At 47.6% G+C, this 21,949-nt stretch overlaps 1 protein-coding gene across 5 annotated transcripts in view; it reads left to right on the top strand.

Moving 5' to 3' along the window:
• Positions 1 to 21,949, top strand: part of TRANK1 (tetratricopeptide repeat and ankyrin repeat containing 1) — a 258,846-nt gene that overhangs the window by 226,049 nt on the left and 10,848 nt on the right. For all 5 annotated transcript variants that reach the window (XM_033930525.1, XM_033930526.1, XM_033930523.1 and 2 more), the window contains one exon: positions 19,747 to 19,848. In XM_033930525.1, coding sequence (XP_033786416.1) covers positions 19,747 to 19,848 — 102 coding nt within the window. The remainder of the gene's footprint in view (positions 1 to 19,746; positions 19,849 to 21,949) is intronic.

Genomic DNA, 21,949 nt, shown 5'->3' with positions numbered 1-21,949 from the left:
CGGTATCAAATAAATTTGTGATCAGGTTGAATAGCTCTTTTGTATTGATTCCTTGTGAACCATTACAAGATGAGTTGATTTTAATTGAGTAGAATGCTTTACATTTGTCTTTTATCATTTGTTTGTAGATTTTTATGTTAGCTCTCCATTTGTTAGGGTCTGTTAGTTCTCCTGTTTTTTTCCAAGTTCTTTCTAGTCGTCTAGCTAGTTGTTTCAGTTTTAGAAGTTCAGTGTCAAACCATTTGTTATATTTATTTGCATTGCTTTTGCTATTATGTATAGGGGTGATTTTGTCTAAAATGGATGTGCTGGTTGTCATCCAGTGATCCCAGAAATCGATTCCTTCTTCTATCTCTGATTGCAATTCATATTGTGACCAGAAATCTATTGGATTAATATAGCCTCTGGTATGATGTTCTTTTTTTATTATTGGGCGTGTTTTAGATTTAGAATAAGATCAAATTAGCTTGAAATAATAAGTAAAATGATCAGCCCAGATATCATGACACCAGGTGCCTTTACGTATAGAGATGGCAGGGTTTGGGATATCCTTTGTGGACATGGCTACCATATCTAACTGATGGCCTTTTTCATGTGTTTGTGTGGGTAAAGGGAGGTTGTAATTGAGTAGGGATAGAAAGTTTTTAAACTCTTTCGCGTTTGTATTGTCCTCTTCATCTAGGTGTAAGTTTATGTCTCCTGCGATGATATTGTAAGAAGAACCAAGTGAATTGTTTAGGACAAATGCACAGAAGTCTTCTTTGGCTTTTGGCCAGCTTTTTGGTGGGACATAGAATAATATGCATGATAGGGATTCTTCTAGATGATGGTTGCTAATTTTACAGGCTAGAATTTCTAGTTGGTCGGTCATTTTGGAATCTAATAGTTCGAACTCAAATCCATCTTTAAGAATAATTGCTAGACCTCCTCCTTTTTTTCCCACGCGGTTTAACATAAGGATTTTAAAATTGTCTGGTAGGAGGTCAATTATTATTGGATCATCTTCTGATAGTAACCATGTTTCAGTTAGTAAATGGCAGGCTATTTGCTTGTTAATGATCCAATCATTAATTAGGAAGGCTTTATTCCTGACAGATCTAGTATTAAAGTATGCACAGGGGACAGATGTGGGTGTGATAGGTTTGGTAGCGGTATTGGTTTTGATGGGTTTTACTTGCCTTATTCTTTTTTTAAGGGTTCGTTGGTGTCTTCTTTTATTTGAGATAGCAGTAATGTGATTTATTATGTTTTCTTGTGGAATAGAGATGTGTAAAAGTGAGAGATCCGGGTAGTTGATTGATTGTGATTGTGGGTGGAGGGAGTTAACATCTTTGATGTTGCCAATTAGCAGACAGATCAGGAAAATCAGGAGGAGATTCATGTTTGCAGGGTATGGTATTTCTTCCTAGCACAGAAGTGTAATGGTTTCCCTGTAAATTCTTGAGTTATTGTTTGTATGGTTGTTGACTGGATTGGTGTAGGTTTTGAAGGTGGTCCAAAGGGATATAGATCTTAAGCAGTTCTACGAGAAGTCTCTAGTAATTACACATGCAACTATCAGTTACTCATGCATTTAACAGCTATTTGTGTCTCTGATGATAACATACTACCTGCTTTTTATTTCCAAGCAGCGGGATCAGCCATCGCCACTACAGAGAGCCCATCGACCCGATCCTGCGATTACGAACTGCCTGCCTGCATATGTAACTGCTAGGCATATGTTACCATCAGAGTCATACAATTGCTATATGAAAATTTAACCACTAGATGTATGTGTAATTGGTGAAGTCTTGAATTAGGACTACTTAGAAATTTTTGAGGCATATAAGAACATAAGAACTGCCTTCTCCGGATCAGACCCATGGTCCATCGAGTCCGGCGATCCGCACACGTGGAGGCCCAGTCAGGTATACACCTGATGAAGTTTTAGTCACCCATATCCCTCTATGCCTCTCGTAAGGAGATGTGCATCTAATTTGCCTTTGAATCCTAGCACAGTGGATTCCTTAATAACCTCCTTTGGGAGAGCATTCCAGGCGTTCACCACTCGCTGCGTGAAGCAGAACTTCCGGACATTTGTCCTAGACTTGTCCCCCCTTAGCTTCAAACCATGTCCTCTTGTCCTTGTCACGTTGGACAATGTAAATAATTTATTTTCCTGCTCTATTTTATCAATGCCTTTCAGTATTTTGAACGTCTCGATCATGTCCCCTCGCAGCCTCCTCTTCTCAAGGGAGAACAGTCCCAGTTTCTTGAGTCGTTCCTCATATTCCAAGTTCTCCATACCTCTTATTAGCTTCGTTGCTCGTCTCTGTACCCTCTCCAGCAGTTTTATATCCTTTTTTAGGTTTGGAGACCAATGTTGGACACAGTATTCCAAGTGTGGTCTGACCACTGCTTTATAAAGCGGCATGGTCAGACCACACTCGGAATACTGTGTCCAACATTGGTCTCCAAACCTAAAAAAGGATATAAAACTGCTGGAGAGGGTGCAGAGACGAGCAACGAAGCTAATAAGAGGTATGGAGAACTTGGAATATGAGGAACGACTCAAGAAACTGGGACTGTTCTCCCTTGAGAAGAGGAGACTGCGAGGGGACATGATCGAGACGTTCAAAATACTGAAAGGCATTGATAAAATAGAGCAGGAAAATAAATTATTTACATTGTCCAACGTGACAAGGACAAGAGGACATGGTTTGAAGCTAAGGGGGGACAAGTCTAGGACAAATGTCCGGAAGTTCTGCTTCACGCAGCGAGTGGTGGACGCCTGGAATGCTCTCCCAAAGGAGGTTATTAAGGAATCCACTGTGCTAGGATTCAAAGGCAAATTAGATGCACATCTCCTTACGAGAAGCATAGAGGGATATGGGTGACTAAAACTTCATCAGGTGTATACCTGACTGGGCCTCCGCATGTGCGGATCGCCGGACTCGATGGACCATGGGTCTGATCCGGAGAAGGCAGTTCTTATGTTCTTATATGCCTCAAAAATTTCTAAGTAGTCCTAATTCAAGACTTCACCAATTACACATACATCTAGTGGTTAAATTTTCATAGCAATTGTATGACTCTGATGGTAACATATGCCTAGCAGTTACATATGCAGGCAGGCAGTTCGTAATCGCAGGATCGGGTCGATGGGCTCTCTGTAGTGGCGATGGCTGATCCCGCTGCTTGGAAATAAAAAGCAGGTAGTTATTGGGCGGAGCTCAGACACCCGGCGGGATCGGGTTGATGGTCTCCCGATAGTGGTGGCTGATCCCTCTGCTTGTTTTTAAAAGAAAGCAGGCAGTTGATTCTCCCCAGCGGACTGTGGGGGGGGGGGGGGGACGGAGCTCAGACACCTCAGCAGGATCAGGTTGATGGGCTCCTGATAATGGTGGCTGGTCCCTCTGCTTGTTTTTAAAAGAAAGCAGGCAGTTGATTCTCCCCAGCGGACTGCCGGGGGGGGGGGGGGGGCGCGGAGCTCAAACACCCGGCAGGATCAGGTTGATGGGCTCCTGATAATGGTGGCTGGTCCCTCTGCTTGTTTTTAAAAGAAAGCAGGCAGTTGATTCTCCCCAGCGGGAAGAGGGGGGGGGCCGAGCTCAGACACCCGGCAGGATCGGGTTGATGGGCTCCCGATAGTGGTGGCTGGTCCCTCTGCTTGTTTTTAAAAGAACCTCCCAAACCCCAAGAATAGTAACTGGACAAGGGAGAGAGACAAGAGTAGGACCAACACAACTACACACTACAATCTACAAATAATTTTTAATACACGGGAGAGCCCTCAGTCACACAGCCACCCACTGAAAAGCACAGTGGAACAGGCTGTCACTTGGCTTACACTCAAAAGAGTGTTAACTGTGAAACATCCCCGGGCTCTACTCCGTGTTTTTTTCAATAAAGTGCACCCAACAGTGCTAAGTGTGAAAAAAGATATAAATCAAAAAAACACACTTTACCATTCACTACAATTGTCTCTGCCCCTTGTCCAGGGGGCCAAAACGTCCAAATCCAGCAAAGCAAAAAATACCAACAGGAAGTACTTAGCTCCTCCGTGGAAACAAACAGCCAGCAAAGATATGATTCGTCCAACGGGACTCCGTTTCGGGGGTGCACACCCCCTTCTTCAGAAACGGCTGGGCTGCGCTGAGACCGACTCAATCATCCGGCACAGCATGGATTGACAAAGCAGGAAATGGCACTGAACCGAACAGAACGCCATCAATTTAAACTGCAGACCTACAGATGTAATTGGATGGAAAAAACACACACGTGACTCCAGAGTCAGCTGAAGTGGGGAACTGCTAAAAAAGCAAAAGAATAACGTTTTGTAAATCAAAAAACTCCCCCACATAAAGCAAATATTAAAAGGCATGTTGCCATTCGATGTAATCATTATGTCCAGTGGGAGCCAGGGCTTGGAGTTCGAAAATCCAATACTGCTCCCTCCGTTGTAACCACAGTACTTTGTCTCCCTGATAATTCTCATAGACCTGTTCAAGAATAGACCAGCGTAGATCCTGAAAGGTATGGTTCAGCTGAATACAATGAGGCACTAGCGGAGAGCTCATTGACTGGGTGTTTATACGTGAGCGGTGCTCAATAAGACGAGTCTTGATTTTTCTTTGAGTACGGCCCACATATACCATGCAACAAGGGCACGTGATGACATATATCACCCACATAGATCTACATGTGGTGACTGATTTAAGGGCATACGTTTTAAGAGTCTTCGGATGTTGCCATGTGTTGCCCTCAATGGTGATTTTGCATAAATCACAGATGTCACTGCACTTAGAGTGTTGCCCCCCCTGGGTGCTGTAGTTATGTTCAGCTGTATATCTCGAATGTACCACATAATCTGCTATGTTTTTAGCACGAGAATATGCTATACAGGGAGGTTCCTGAAAGATGGAATGAAGCTGAAGGATATGCCAGTGCTTCTTGACACTATGGGCAACAGCAGCAGCTTGGTCTGAAAAAGACACGTGGGCCGTACTCAAAGAAAAATCAAGACTCGTCTTATTGAGCACCGCTCACGTATAAACACCCAATCAATGAGCTCTCCGCTAGTGCCTCATTGTATTCAGCTGAACCATACCTTTCAGGATCTACGCTGGTCTATTCTTGAACAGGTCTATGAGAATTATCAGGGAGACAAAGTACTGTGGTTACAACGGAGGGAGCAGTATTGGATTTTCGAACTCCAAGCCCTGGCTCCCACTGGACATAATGATTACATCGAATGGCAACATGCCTTTTAATATTTACTTTATGTGGGGGAGTTTTTTGATTTACAAAACGTCATTCTTTTGCTTTTTTAGCAGTTCCCCACTTCAGCTGACTCTGGAGTCACGTGTGTGATTTTCCATCCAATTACATCTGTAGGTCTGCAGTTTAAATTGATGGCGTTCTGTTCGGTTCAGTGCCATTTCCTGCTTTGTCAATCCATGCTGTGCCGGATGATTGAGTCGGTCTCAGCGCAGCCCAGCCGTTTCTGAAGAAGGGGGTGTGCACCCCCGAAACGGAGTCCCGTTGGACGAATCATATCTTTGCTGGCTGTTTGTTTCCACGGAGGAGCTAAGTACTTCCTGTTGGTATTTTTTGCTTTGCTGGATTTGGACGTTTTGGCCCCCTGGACAAGGGGCAGAGACAATTGTAGTGAATGGTAAAGTGTGTTTTTTTGATTTATTTCTTTTTTCACACTTAGCACTATTGGGTGCACTTTATTGAAAAAAACACGGAGTAGACCCCGGGGATGTTTCACAGTTAACACTCTTTTGAGTGTAAGCCAAGTGACAGCCTGTTCCACTGTGCTTTTTAGTGGGTGGCTGTGTGACTGAGGGCTCTCCCGTGTATTAAAAATTATTTGTAGATTGTAGTGTGTAGTTGTGTTGGTCCTACTCTTGTCTCTCTCCCTTGTCCAGTTACTATTCTTGGGGTTTGGGAGGTTTTTGCTTTAGTATGTTTGGTTTACCTTCCATTTTTTTGGGTTTCTTTTGACTTGTTTTTAAAAGAAAGCAGGCAGTTGATTCTTTCCAGCGGACTGCGGGGGGTGGGGGGGGGCGGAGCTCAGACACCCGGCAGGATCGGGTTGATGGGCTCCCGATAGTGATGGCTGGTCCCTCTGCTTGTTTTTAAAAGAAAGCAGGCAGTTGATTCTCCCCAGAGGACTATACCACCATAACCAAAAGTTCTAGGCGGTTTACACTAAAAAGAGCCGGACAATCAGTGAAATACAATAATACAGTAAAAAATACAAATATTTGTAAAATAGAATTTCAATAATAAAACTCACTAAGTAATAAACTTATCGAACAAAGTGGTCTTAATTAATTTCCGAAAACTGCAATAGAATAACATAGCTTGCTGAATACATTTACCTAACCAAGATTGTTGCCTACCAGCTTGAAATGCTAGGGTCCTATCTAAAAAGGTCTTATATCTACACCCATTAATTTTTGATAAGCAAATAAGTAGAAGTTTCTAGTTTCTCTTGATGGTCTGGCATACTGTGTGTGCACGAGGTGGGAGGGAGAAGACAAGAGAGGACGTTCTAGGGCAGCATCAGATGACTAGCCGGCACGTGTTGATGAGGCTGTGCATCTGCACAATGACTGCCACAGGTGGGTCCTTCGGAGCAGTGCAGTGTTGATTTTTAGAAACATAGAAACATGGCAGATAAAGGCCAAATGGCCCATCCAGTCTGCCCATCCGCAGTAACCATTATCTCAGGACAAGCAGGCAGTATATTCTCTACATGTGGGTGACGTCATCCACGGAGCCCCTACGCGGACGGCTTTTCAAGCAAACTTGATTGAAGATTTCAAGTTTGCTGGTGCTGCACCACGCATGTGTATGCCTTCCCCCTCCACTAGAGGGCACATCTCCTCCTCGTAGTCTTCAGTTCTTAGTTTTCCACGGAGCCAGAAAGCCCTGTCATTTTTCTCTCCATGTTTTTCGTGCCTTTCTTGCACCGCGGCTTCTTTGTTTTGTCTCAGAGTTGCTGTGCGCTTTTTTGCCTTTGTTCGATCGTCAAAAAAAAAAAAATCCTCTTTCGGACTCGGCATCCGGGGGCTCCCAGGTTGCCGTGGCTGCGGCCTGTTTTTCCTATGTCCCGACCTCTTACCGGGTTTAAAAAGTGCTCCCAGTGCGGTCAGCTGCTGTCCATCACCGACCCGCATCGGTGGTGTATCTTGTGCCTGGGGGCTGACCATCCAACCGCCACTTGTCCCAGGTGTGCGACTTTTCAGAACCGTGCCCTGCGACGTCGTCGGGCCCGCATGGCGGAACTTTTTGCTGTGGATCCGGCCCTGGTCTCAGCTCCGGTCTCGGCCTCGAAGACCTCGGCCCTGAGTAAGACCTCGGCCTCAAAGGGATTGACCTCGCCTTGAAGACCTCGGTTCCGGGTAAGTCCCTTCTTTCTTCCTCTTCAGGGTCAGCCTGGCGAGGAAGCCAACCTCGGAGTCTCCGGCCGTTCATGTGGGAGTGCTCTTCCACCAGCCTCGTTGAGACTGGCCAAGCCCTCAAAGCATGCTTCCACCTCCAGGGAATACTCATCCTCGAGGTCGCCCTTGGTGGAATGCACCGCAGCACCTGATATGCCTTCTATACTTTCGATGCCTGTGTTCCAGGAGATGTTAAGGGCTATGATATCCTCGGAGCTCTCCTCAGCTTTGGTCCATTTGGCCCCGACCTCGGCCTCATGTGGGCCAGACCAGCCTGAGCATAGTGTCGAGGCCCCTCGGGGCAAGGTGCATCGGTCTTGGCGCCTCTCCTCCTTGGACTCCTCTCCTCGACTCTTGAGGCATTCTTCGCCCTCGGGGCGTATGGGGTCGAAGCGCCAGTCGGGGCGTGCCTCGACCACATCTCGTCGTTCGGCTAAACGACCCCGGGACTCCCGCCCGAGGTGGGGTAGGTCCCCGGGTGGTCGCTCTGCTGGTGGTCTCCGGGTCTCGGAGTTGTCTTTGTCCAACCCCCGGTTGTTTAAGTCGCCTTCCCGGTCCGGGGCTCTGTTCCGGGAGGCCGCGGCTTCAAAGGGGTCTTCTCCGTGTTCCCACGGAGTTTCACCTCGGCGTCAGAGGACCTGGATGCTTCGGACCCCGGGGTCCTCGCCTTGGCCGTCCTCAACACCGCCCCGTTCCCTCAGCGGGGCGTCTTGGGGCTGGGACAGGGCACTGATAGGCTGCCGCATTACTCTCGGGAGGCTTCTCCCTCTTTTTCGGCGGCGCCTCGGTCTCGTTCGACCACCCCCCTCAAGGGCCGGTCGGACAGTTGGCTGTCTTCCTTCAGCAGGTTTGTTCAGGACATGGGGAAGGCGCTCCATCTCGACCTCCAGCCCGACTCAAAATACACCAAGGAGTTTTTGGAGGAGATGGACCTCCCTTGTCCTCCTCAGGAGTCTTTGCGGCTCCCTTTGAATCCAGTGCTGTGCCAGTCTTTCTTCCGAAATTTGGAGACCCCCTATGCGGTCCCAGCCATTCCGTCCAAGATGGAGTCTAGATACCGGACCGTCCCTTGTCCGGGGTTTGGAAAGGCGCAACTTTCCCACCAGTCCCTGCTGGTGGAATCTTCTCTGAAAAAGAGTTATCCCTCCAGGGTCTCCGCGGCGGTCCCACCTGGCCAGGAGGGGAGGACGATGGATAAGTTTGGCAGACGCCTCTACCAAAACTCCATGATGGCCAACCGGGTCCTAAATTATAATTTTACCTTCACCTTGTATCTTAAGGTCCTGGTCAAGTCCTTGCCTGCTTTTCAGGGTGACTTGCCCGTCTCCCGCCGTGCAGAGTTTGGGCAGCTGGTGGACTCTCTTTTGCAGCTGCGTCTGCACATGTTCCATGCGGCTTACAATGCGTTTGAGCTCTCCTCTCAGGTCTCCGCCTTTGCGGTGGCCATGCATCTTTTGGCGTGGCTCTGCATCGTCAATATGGACCCCAATCTGCAGGATTGGCCAATCTTCCCTGTTTGGGGAATGAACTTTTTTTTTTTTTTGTTTTAAACTGTATTTTATTCAACAAAATGAAAAATAATACACAGGCTGAATGCCAACAACAAATCAACAATCTCCCACAATAAACATACCCCCCTCCCCCAACCGAGTGACATAGCATAATACAAAGACAAAAGAGGATTAAGAAATCAGGTAAGAAACAAAACATATGCATGATTCATAAAAGGCCCCTCCAGGAGCCATATCGATGTCAAATACGACGAAACGCACCACAAGAGTCATTATTCAAAGCAGTCAACTGTGACATCAAGTAAATCTGATCAACCTTATGCAAAAGATCAGAACGAGTAGGCAAGTAAGTACGTTTCCAATAAGTGGCCACGCAAAGTCTAGCCGCCGTAGCAACCAGAGCCACAAAGTGGGTCTGATCGCTATCTAAGCTCCCCAAAGGATAGTTAAGCAAAAACACTTCCATGCAGAGTAGTATGGGTATGTGCAATACATCGATCACCAGTTGTTGAACCATCTTCCAAAAAGGTACAATCCTGATACAATCCCACCAGATATGCCCAAAATTGCCTAGACCCCCACAGTTACGCCAGCAGTGCCCATCTCCACAATGGTAGAAACGGTACAACTTTTCAGGCGTAAGGTACCACTGAAACAACATCTTATAACCTTGCTCTACTAAGGGGGATGCTAAAGAGACCCTGAGTAAAGTACCATAAAGGCACTCCCATTGCTGATAATCAAAGGTCTTACCCAACAAGGTCTCCCACCGATGTTCATATGTGCGGGTCTGAGGCCTGGTATACAAAAGAGCCCTATACAAACGAGAAATTAGGCCCACCCCAGATCCCATTCTAAAGACTTGAAGAAAGGCAGAATCCGCCCCTTCCCATTCAGGAATCACCCTCTTTTTCAGAAAATCCCGAAGCTGAACATAAGCGAAAAAATCTGTCTCCGATAGGTCATATAAAGATTGTAAAGCAGTAAAGGGGATTAAGTCTCCACCCAATACTAATTGACTCAGCACCCGGAGACCTCCCAATTCCCATCGCCTGAAAATCCCAGTATCTCTGGCAGGCAAAAAACCAGGGGCAAACCTAATGGGAGTGGCATAAAAGTAACACTGACGCGGAAACCAAGTCCGACAGACATGGCACCAAGTCTGCAGAGTACACACCATCCCATAGGAAGCCCCGTTCTGCAAATCCCGAAGGATCTCAAAAGGTAACCAAGGCAGGGCTGCCAATGGATAAGTCGGCTGCAATGCCTGTTCTAAAGATACCCAGCGTTGTGAGGGATAAGCCCAATGGAATAACACCTGCAATTGAGCCGCTAAATAATAAGTGATAAAATCAGGAACGCCCATTCCCCCATGTAACATACGTTCCCTCCTTACCCTAGGCGGTTTATGTGTCCAAATATATGCAAAGGCCCGTCGTTGAAGCCTAATTAAGAACTGTTTAGGAATTGAGAGAGGCAGGCAGGAAAACAAATATAAAAAACGAGGCAACACATTCATACGCAAAGCACTAATCCTACCCATCCATGATAGCCGTAAACCTTCCCAGCGATCGAGATCCGTAAAGACAGTCCGTAACAGCGGAGGATAATTCAATTCAAAAAGGTCAGAGAGCTTTCGAGATATACGAACACCTAGGTACCTAATAGACTTAGCTGCCCATCGGAACGAAAAAGTGGCACCAAGGAGTCCGGAAGCAATTCAGATTTGTCAATGTTAACTTTAAAGCCGGACACCTTACCGAAGAGGTCCAAAACACGTAACACCACAGTCAAAGACTGAAGCGGGCGAGTCAATGTAAACAAAATGTCATCAGCATACAATAAGATCTTATGTTCTTCACCACCCACCACAATCCCCTGAATATCCACATGCACGCGAATAACTGCTGCTAATGGCTCCAAAACCAACGCAAAAATCAGTGGTGACAAGGGGCAGCCTTGTCTGGTACCGCGAAGAATCGAAAAAGCGGTAGTATATCTGCCATTAATCCTTAAACAAGCCTCCGGTTCTGTATACAATAAAGTTACCCAATGTAAAAAAGCCCCCGAAATACCCATCCGTTTCAAAACCGCTAGCATAAATGGCCAATAAACCCGATCAAAGGCTTTTTCAGCGTCTACTGACAATAAAACAGCTGGAACAGAATACTGATGGGCCACTCCAATAAGATCTAACACTTTTCTAATGTTGTCACCAGGTTGCCTCCCCGAAATAAAGCCACATTGATCGCCATGAACTAGGGAAGGCAAAAAACGTTGCAAACGGACTGCCAAAATACAGGTAAACAGCTTATAATCAACTCCTAACAACGAAATAGGACGGTAAGACCCACAAAGGAGGGGATCTCTACCAGGTTTAAGAAGAAGAGAGACTGCCGCCTGCCGGAACGAGTATGGCAAACTCTCTCCTTCCAAAAAAGAATTAAACAATCGCGTAAGAGGGGCAACAATATAGAGCTCCATTTTCTTATAAAATAAGGGCGAGAAGCCATCTACACCCGGAGCCTTTGAGGTGGCTAAATGACGAATAGCTGCCACCACCTCCGCGGGTTGAATAGCGGAAGAAAGCCAGGCCGCATCAACCTCCACCAAATGAGGCAAATTTACACCCGAAAGAAAAGTATCAATCTCCCCCTCCGTTACGTCAGACTCCGGAGTGTACAAAGGCTGATAGAAGGGCAAAAACGCCTGATGAATAGCCGCATCATCTGAGCAAAGTTGTCCCGACGCATCACGAACCTGCGGGATAGCATGCTGTGCCTGCGATTGCCTAAGCTGTGTAGCAAGCAAGCGGCCCGCCTTACCACCCCATTCAAAAAACCGTTGTTTCCGCCTCTGTAGAGCCCAAGCCATACTCTCCAAATCAAGCTCCTGCAAATCCCGTCGGCACGCCGCCAGGGCCACACCACCAGCCGCCGACGGGGCTCTTTTATGAGCAGTCTCCAGCCGCCGGAGACGGGTTATTAACTCCAACCTACGAGCAACCCGACATTGATTGCGATATGACCCTCTCGAAATACAACAACCACGAAGAGTGGCCTTAAAACTTTCCCATAGCACATCTACCTTAATACCAGGCTTATCATTAAAAACAAAAAACTCTTTAACATCAGTCTCTAACAATGATAAAGTAATGGGATCTTTCAACAAAAAATCATTCAAACGCCACAGACGACGACCACCCCTATCCAAGCCAACCTGCAACTCCAAGGTTAGGGGAGCATGATCAGACCACACACGTGGTTCAATACAGGAGTCTGAGACTTTTGAAAGAACAACACGAGGCAGCATCCACATATCAATCCTAGTATACGAATCATGTTTTGACGAATAGAAAGTATAATCCCGATCCCCTGGGTGTAAATAGCGCCACACATCTATCAAATCCTGCCGCCGAAGAAAGCGCAAAAGAGCCCGTCTATCACCTCTTGCATAGCGGATGGAAGAATTAGAATTATCCTCCTGAGGATAGCAGGTAAGATTAAAGTCTCCTCCCATGAGGAGAGTACCTTCAGCATGATCCAACAGCACACGTTCTAACAAAGTAAAGAAAGCCCCCTGACCAACATTAGGTGCATAGATATTCAATAAGCTATATAAGTGGCCATCCAACTCAGCTTTGACCAGTATGTAGCGTCCCTCAACATCCCGCACAACCTCTCTCAATATTACCTGAATACGCTTGTGAATTAAAATACCCACCCCCTGCGTTTTTTTCCGAATCTTATTAGAGGAAAGAAAAACATGAGGATAACTTTTATGGGTAAGTAATTTCTCATAATGGAACTGAAAATGAGTCTCCTGAATAAATCCAACAGCAATATTCAGGCGATTCAATTCCTTAAACAACAGCCGTCGTTTTTATGGTGTATTCAAACCATGTACATTATAAGACAACAAAGTAAGCTTATCCATTCATACCATAAGTAGAAAAGCACTGAAACGCCAATCCCATATCATATTCCAAAACACCCAACTCATCCATCTCACTCAATCGCACCTCTAAAGAAAACAATACACAAACACCCCCCCAAACATCCACTCGCAAAGGCACCCGGCCATAATCCCACCCACCACCCCAACAACCCCCCATTAACACCCCATATGGTCCAGCTACCAAAGCACCTGGAAACCACGGTACAGGAAGTGTAGAAAAACAGCTCCAATAAGGACCCCATTATAAAACCCATAAAACAACCCCTGCGGAAAAAATCACACTGCCAAAAGAAACAGACACATCACCAGCAGTCAAGTCCAAGTCCCACATAAGCAGAAGTTCAATGCGATGAGGTTGAAGCTGCTTCCAAAGGACGACGAGCAGCAGCCGACCTAGCCACTCTCTGCCAGCCCAGCCCTCGCCCAGATTTGGCAGCAGGAGACCTCTGTGGAAGTGGAGCCATCTCCGAAGCCGACATCCTCCCCGCCTCCACCAAGCGAGACTGAACATCTGCCACTGTTATTGCAGAATAGGTCTTGCCTGCATGAGTAAAGGCCAAGCCTATAGGGTAGAGCCAACGATACCGAACACTGTGCTCTTGCAATATTCGGGTATAATCTCGATATGTGCGACGGCGGGCCAAAGTCGCTGGAGCCACATCAGGATATACATCTATGTCAGTGTCCTCCCATTTAACAGCTCCTCCAGAACGCCGCACCGCCCGCAGCACACGTTCTTTATCCACATAACGATGAAAACAAGCCACAACATCACGGGGGCGATTGGCATCACGAGGTCCAGGAATACGATGAGCCCGATCAAGCAAAGGTTTCCCCACCTCTACAGGTAAGCCAGCAGTCTCGAGTGCTTGAATGCAAATAAGATCAATCACTTCCATGCAGCGAGAATTGGAAACAGTGTCAGGCACACCCCGAAAGCGAAGATTGCTACGTCTGGAACGGTTTTCCAAATCTTCCAGCTTTAGAGTAGTTACATCAGCTCGTTCCTCCAGCGTAACGATCCTGCCCCGCATCTGGGTCAGCTCAGCACTATTAGCCTCCACCGCAACTTCTGCTTCCCCCACACGGGTCCCAATCTCCCCCACCTCACGCTTCAGGTCTGCAACGACGCTGTGAATATCAGCCCGAACCGCTGAGAGTTCCGTCTTCAATTCTTGGAACCAGCCGCGCATCTCCTGCTGAAAAGTCGGCATCGCGGCGTCAGGAGGAGGGCCCATAGCAACCGCTGTCGAATCAGGCGCCATCTTGGAAACAGCTTTAGACGGCCCGTTCGAAAGTGGCGACGAAAAAGCTTTTATATCTGTTTGTTTTTTCCGTGTCGCCATCCCAACTCAGCACGCTGGTGCCACCAACAAGCAGAGGAAAGAGGAAAGGGCAAGCAGAGGTAGCAAAAATTCACGCAGAGGTAGCAAAAAAGAGCACCGGGGTCTGCGGAGCTATTATTCTAGGCTGCCATTAGCCACGATGACGTCACTTCCCTGGGGGGAATGAACTTTTTGACGACTCGATCGAGGCGGCCACTAAGCGCCTCTCGGAGCACGAGCATTCCTTTGCATCTTTGGTGAGGACCAAGCCGAAGCCCACTCCTCCTAAGGCTTATCAGCTGCTGCCCCGGCGGTACCCGCAGAAATCTACCCCTGCCTTCTCTTTGCCGCCGCCTCAGCGCCAGCAGCAGCAGCGGGCTCCTCTGAAACCTCAGACCCTGGCTGTGTCTAAGCCCGCGCCGTCCTTTTGACTGGCTGGGCAGCAGGGAGCTGGCCCCCGCCGCCTTGATGTTCGCCCCTCTGCCTATCGGGGGCCGTCTTCGGACTTTCTACCCCAATTGGGCCCACATTACCTCGGACACTTGGGTCCTCAACGTTGTCAGAGGGGTACTCGTTGAACTTTCGGGAGTTGCCTCCAGACAGTCCTCCCGTCGTGTCTCTTTCAAATCGGGCGCAACTTCCCCTGCTCCTTCTGGAGGCTCGGGCCCTCCTTCGCCTTCGGGCGGTGGAGGAGGTTCCCCCTTGTCAGGGGTTTTACTCCAGATACTTCCTGGTCCCCAAAAAGACTGGGGACCTCCGTCCTATCCTGGACCTCCGGAAGCTGAACAAGTTCCTGGTTCAGGAGAAGTTCAGGATGCTTTCGCTCCCCATTCCTCAGCGAGGGGGACTGGTTGTGTTCCCTCGATCTGAAGGAGGCCTATACTCACGTGCCGATTCATCCGGCTTGTCGCCGGTTCCTTCGCTTCCAGGTCGGGGACCTGCATCTGCAGTACAGGGTCCTCCCGTTCGGGCTGGCTTCCTCCCCGCGAGTCTTCACGAAGTGCCTCGTGATGGTGGCGGCGGCTCTGCGGTCGAGGGGCCTTTAGGTCTTTCCGTACCTCGACAATTGGTTGATCAAGGCCTCGACGAAAGAGGGAGTTATTTCAGCGACCCATCAGACTATTACTTTCCTTCAGAGTCTGGGGTTCGAGGTGAACTTCCCAAAAGCCTCAGTTGTGACCCCTCTCAATCCCTCCAGTTTATCGGGGCCGTGCTGGACACGGTTCGCCTCCAAGTTTATTATACAGTTTGATTAATCGTCTAATCTATATTCTAGGCGATATACAAAATAGTACGAATATTTAAAAACAGGTAAATTATTACATAGACAAACAATATTTCAAAAACAAACAACTATGAAAAAAAAAATATAGAAACAATAGGAAAATTCTTTAAAGGTTACAATCTGTATCAAGTTCAATATATAAAGGTAACAACATTAGGAGGGAAGACGAACATAAAATGAAGGAAATATAAGATAAAGAGGGATTGTAGAATCATTTATTCACTAAAAGATCATTAAAAAGGAAACTTTTAAGCTTAGTCTTGAATTTGTCTAAGTTCTTTTCTTCTCTTATATAAAGTGGGAGATCATTCCAAGACTGGGGGGCAGTCACTGAAAAAATAGTAAGACGTCTCGTATTAATGACTCTCAATGAGAGAATGGCCAATAAATGTTGATCCTGAGATCTCGGAGTTCTAGAAGTAGTGTAAGGGATTAAAACTCTAAAAATGAAAGCGGGGGTTTGAAATATTAATGATTTAAAAGTAAGCAAACATATTTTATATAAAATGCGGTGTGCAACGGGGAGCCAGTGTGATTCCTTAAGTAAGGGTGTGACGTGGTCGAATTTTTTTGCTTTGTGAATTATTTTAATAGAGGCGTTCTGTATAATTTGAAGACGTCTGATTTCTTTTTGAGTCAAGCCCTTAAATAAGGCATTACAATGATCAAGTTTGGAAATAACTAGAGAATGTATTAGAATATTCAGGGATTTTGCACATAAGAACTTGGCGACGGAACGAATTTGGCGCAGTCTGAAGAAAGTAGATTTAACCACATTGCTTATGTGATCGTGGTATGATAATTTATTGTCAAATATTCCTTCCTGCCTCCTCCTCGGCAGGCCACGCTCGTGGGGCTGAGCCAGCAGGTTTCCCTACGAGCTTCGGTCTCGGCCAAGCAGATGATGGTCCTCTTGGGTCACATGGCCTCCACCGTACATGTCACACCGTTCGCGCGACTACATCTAAGGGTCCCTCAGTGGACTCTGGCCTCTCAGTGGCGGCAGGATCGGGATCCCGCTTCTCTTCACATTGCGGTGACTCCCTCCTTGAATCACTCGCTCCGTTGGTGGACCAGCTCTTCCAATCTTTCCAGAGGGTTGCTCTTTCTCGCTCCTCAGCATCACAAAGTCCTGACCACGGACTCCTTGGCGTATGCTTGAGGGGTGCATCTTGACGGTCTGTGTACGCAGGGCCTTTGGTCGAGTGCGGACCATCGTTGCCACATCAACGTGTTGGAGCTTCGGGCCATTTACAATGCGGTGGTTGCTTTTCGCCATTTGCTTCAGGATCAGGTGGTCCTGGTACGCACGGACAACCAGGTAGCGATGTATTACGTCAACAAGCAGAGGGGTACGGTTCTCTGTCTCTCTGCAAGGAGGCTCTTCGCCTTTGGAATTGGGCGTTACGCCACAATGTCTTTCTTCGTGCGGTTTACATCCAGAGCGAGCGCAACTGCCTGGCGGACAAGTTAAGCCACCTCCTGCAGCCGCACGAATGGTCTCTCCATTCCCAGGCTCTGCGTCAGGTGTTTCTTCGGTGGGGGACTCCGCAGATAGATCTATTCGCCTCCCCCCTCAATCACAAGTTGCCTCTTTTCTGCTCCAGGGTGCTCTCCCCGTATCGTCTCGAGGCCGATGCGTTCCTTCTGGATTGGACGGGAAGGTTCCTGTATGCGTTTCCTCCCTTCCCGTTGATTCTGAGGACGATTGTCCATCTCAGGTCTGTTTGCGCCTCTATGATTTTGATCGCTCCTCGGTGGCCTCGGCAGCCGTGGTTTTCCCTGCTTCTTCAACTCAGTGTCAGGGATCCTCTACTTCTGCCTGTGTTTCCTTCTCTGCTGTCTCAGAGTCGGGGTTTGCTGTTGCATCCCAATCTGCAGTCTCTACATCTGAGGCTTGGTTCCTTTCCACCTGACTTCCTCCATTGAGTTGTCCCAGTCAGTGAGGGCTGTTCTGGAGGCTTCTCGAAAAGCTTCTACTAGGCAGTGTTATGCCCAGAGGTGGACTAGATTCGCCACGTGGTGTGCTTCGAATCGGGTGGAATCTTTTGTCTGCTTCTTTACCTTCGGTCTTGGATTATTTGCTACATTTGTCTCGGTCTGGCCTCAAGACCAATTCTGTTCGTGTACACCTTAGTGCGATTGTCGCCTTCCATCGGCAGCTGGATGGGAAGTCGCTTTCTGTCCACCCCTTGGTTTCTCGTTTTATGAGGGTTCTCTTGAATGTCCATCCTCCTCTCAAGCCTCCCCCTGTGGTTTGGGATCTCAATGTGATTCTTGCTCAATTGATGAAACCTTTTGAGCCTATGGACAAAGCTCATCTGAAGTTCCTTACTTGGAAGGCGATCTTCCTGCTTGCCCTCACCTCTGCTTGCAGGGTTAGTGAGCTGCAGGCTTTGGTTGCGGACCCTCCTTTTACTGTTTTTCATCATGACAAGGTGGTCCTCCGCACTAATCCCAAGTTCTTGCCTAAGGTGGTGTCAGATTTTCACCTTAATCAGTCTATCGTTCTTCCGGTGTTTTTTCCGAAACCCCATTCTCATCCTGGTGAAGTGGCACTTCATACTCTTGACTGTAAGAGGGCGTTGGCGTTCTATCTCCAACGCACCCAGTCTTATCGGAAGGTTCCTCAATTATTATTTTCTTTTTATCCTAATTGGTTGGGACGTCCTGTTTCCAAGCGCACCTTATCCAACTGGTTGGCTGCTTGTATTTCCTTCTGCTATGCTCAGGCTGGTCTCTCGCTGCATGGTCGGGTCACGGGACATAAAGTCTGAGCGATGGCAGCTTCTGTCACTTTCCTTGGGTCCACGCCAATTGAGATCTGCAAGGCTGCCACCTGGTCTTCGGTTCATACTTCACCTCTCACTACTGTCTGGATACTTTGTCCAGGAGCGACAGCCAGTTTGGCCAGTCGGTTTTGCGTAATCTGTTTTCCTGAATTGCCAACTTCCCTCCGTCCCTTTTTTGTTAGCTTGGAGGTCACCCACATGTAGAGAATATGCTGCCTGCTTGTCCTGGGATAAAGCACAGTTACTTACTGTAACAGGTGTTATCCAGGGACAGCAGGCAGATATTCTCACAACCCTCCCACCTCCCCGGGGTTGGCTTCTTTGCTAGCTATCTGAACTGAAGACCACGAGGAGGGAATGCGCTCTCTAGTGGAGCAGGAAGGCACACACATGCGTGGTGCAGCACCAGCAAACTTGAAATCTTCAATCAAGTTTGAAAAGCTGTCCGCGTCGGGGCTCCGTGAATGACATCACTCACATGTAGAGAATATCTGCCTTCTGTCCCTGGATAACACCTGTTACGGTAAGTAACTGTGCTTTATCTCTCTCTCAGAGATCCTGCTGTGCCCCCCCCCACCTCCGCAGCCCCTGCAGTGCTAAAACCTGGACAAATGAGGTCTTCTGAGGGCAAATTCAAAATCCGCCTGGACGCCCTGAATCATTTCCAAAAGGAGGACATGTCTGGAGAAATCTGGATGTATGGTAACCCTAGCTATATTAGATCCAGCAGACAGCCCCTCCTGGCAAAACTTCATTCTTTGCAAGCCTATGGGCCAACTCCCTTGCTCAACATCTGCAGTGCTTCTACCTCGTCTTCTGCCTATACCTTCAATAAACAGTACTGTTGGGACTTGACCTCAAGGGACAGCACCTTTGGGCAGTTCTTCATAATCTCTTCACTAACCAACTCAAAGTGAGTGGAAGGCATTTCAGGGAAGGGTCCAGGGTGGGAGCTGCTACTGTTTGAGGGGTGGGGAAGAGAGGAATGCAGTACCCTGATGCACTGCACCACAACAGCGCACAAGGTCCCTCATCTGCTGTTTTCCGTATTATCCAGCATTTTTGGTAACCGTTTGCCTGTTGGTCCCTTTTACGATAATTTGGATTCTATTGCAAATTGTATTTTTTTTTTTATACATTTAGTCTCTTGCTTTCACTGCCTACTTACCCCCATCATTAAATGACAGCAACATAGAAGGAGTTGGTGCCAGTACGAAATTGAGCTACACCTACTCCAGATAAGTCAGGAGTGAGGCCTTATTTTGTTATCTTGTAGTGTAACAGCAACAAGAATCCACAGCTGAAAGACAAGTGTAGTGTAGGATAGATGTTGTGTTGTGTTTACATGGTAAAAGGGTCTGTGAGCAAATAAGTAGATATGGCTCCTTTGGTTGTTGTCTGAATTGCTGAGTGGCTAAAATTGTATGTGTTTTCTTACAGCTGAAGAAAAAATTCTGATCCATGTCAAAAAGTTGACAGTCGACATTGAAGCTGGTTATGAGTGGCTGAAGAACACAGCAGGAAACATGACCAAGGAAGATGGTATGTCTTTCAACTTAACTGTAGTCAACAGAGGGAATGAAAGAGGGTAATTGCAAGTGAAGGCATATGGGTACTTAATTCTAGTTGGAGCCTATTCTAATTATGATTCTGTTTATAAACAGTAGAGGATCTGTATTTTGCCTGTTGAAAATCTTGGCTGTATATTTTATTATGAGAATTAATGCATGCATTTTGATTGTGCTCTTGCTGATACTATTCTGTCTCATAATAGTCAAGGAAATCTCTCAGCAAAAACATGCACAGCATTTTCAGTATAATAGAAAGTTCTTTCCAGTTTTTAGTAATTTTTGGGCATTATCACCTGCAGAGGTACATACCATTTGTCTGTTTCTCTGCCCATCAATCTGTATTTGGTTGCACAAGTACGAACAAACAGATATGTACTGAGTGAGAAGTGCTGGCAGGAATCCCCCATCACCACTGGCAAAGATCAGACCAGTGCTGTGGCATTGTGCTGGTGGGAGTCTCCCGACCCTGCCAGTGAAAATCAGTCAGAGCCACAGCAGCACAGCCACAGTCTCCAACAACCCCCCCAACCCCAACAAAAACAGCTCAACTAACAGGTAGGAAGAGATGGGAGAGGGTATGACCAGAAGGGAAGAGGGCAGAGCGAGAAGGGGGGCAGGGTAGGTAACATGATGAGAGTGGAGGGGAATAGAAGGGTGGCTGTGAGTAAAGAGGAAGAAAGAAAAGGTCATCTTGCTCTCATCTCTCTTGTACTTCTCATTTATTTTCGCCTAACCCTCTGCACTCATAAACATACCCCTAAAGCCCCAGAATTTTTTTTTTTTTTTAGAACTGTGAGTGCAGATCAGGAAAAGTAATAGTACTTAAAATATCATAACAAAATACATCAGTACTGTATATTGGTCATTTTTGTGCTTTTATGTTTTCAGCTTTTGTCTTCTATTACTTTGATTAACCCTTTTGTTTTATTTCATTTATTACCGTATATACTCAAATATAAGTCAATCCGAATATAAGTTGAAACCCCCATTTTTCCCCCCAAAAAGGAGGAAAAATGGTTGACTCGAATATAATACGGGGGCTTAATACCCAGTGTCTTTTCCCTCACACCCTTCCTTGCAAGGCTCTGCACCCAGCCCCCTTCCCTGCCAGGCTCTGCACCAAGCTCCCTTCACTCCCTGCCCTGCAGAGCCCTGCACCCAGCCCCCTTCCCTCCCTGCCCTACCAGGCTATGCGGTTAGCCACCCTCACCCTACCAGGGTTCAGCCAGTAAAACCTTTTTGCATTGGTCCTCAGTGATGAAAACCAGTTATCCCAGGACAAGCAGGCAGCATATTCTCACATGTGGGTGACGTCATCTACGGAGCCCCAGCGCGGACAGCTTTTCAAGCAAACTTGATTGAAGTTTCAAGTTTGCTACACTGCACCACGCATGTGCATGCCTTCTCACCCACTAGAGGGCGCATCCCATCTCGTGGTCCTCAGTTCAGTTTTTTCCGCGGAGCCAGAAGCCCTGTGGAATTTGAGCTCTGCTATTTTGCCTTCTGTTGCCGCGTCCGGTGTTTTTTATTCGGTCGTGGTACTTGATTTCTCTTTATTTTAGTTTTCTACGTCTTTAAATCTAAAAAAAAAAAAAAAGTTTTTACGTTCGGCTCCGGGGGCTCCCGTGAGCCGCGACTCGGCCTCCTTGTCGGTCGGTTCGGTTTTCATGTCCCGTCCCTTGACGGGTTTCAAAAAGTGCACCCGGTGTGAGCGGTTACTGCGGTGGTGCTTGCTCTGCCTTGGACCCGAGCATCCGACTGACTCCTGCGATCGGTGCTCCACTTTTCAGGCCAGAGCGCTCCGCTGACGCCGTGCCAGGATGGCGGAGCTCTTCGCTGTTGACTCCGCGCCCGGGAAGGCCTCGACGTCGGCCTCGGCTTCGGCCCCGGCCTTGACCTCGGCCTCGGCGTCCTCAGCTTCGCCGCGTCCCTCGACATCGAAGCCGACGCCTGCGACCAAACCTGCCTCGGGTAAGTCCTCTTTTCCATCCCCGACTCCAGGGTCATCGAAGAAGCCATCCTCGAGCTCCTCTGCGGCAGGTGGGTCGTCCTCGGCCCCGCCCAGGACTCCG

Source organism: Geotrypetes seraphini, chromosome 2 (genome assembly GCF_902459505.1).
Source record: "Geotrypetes seraphini chromosome 2, aGeoSer1.1, whole genome shotgun sequence".
NCBI classification, from domain to species: Eukaryota; Metazoa; Chordata; class Amphibia; order Gymnophiona; family Dermophiidae; genus Geotrypetes; species Geotrypetes seraphini.
This window is presented reverse-complemented; position numbering and strand designations above follow the sequence as displayed.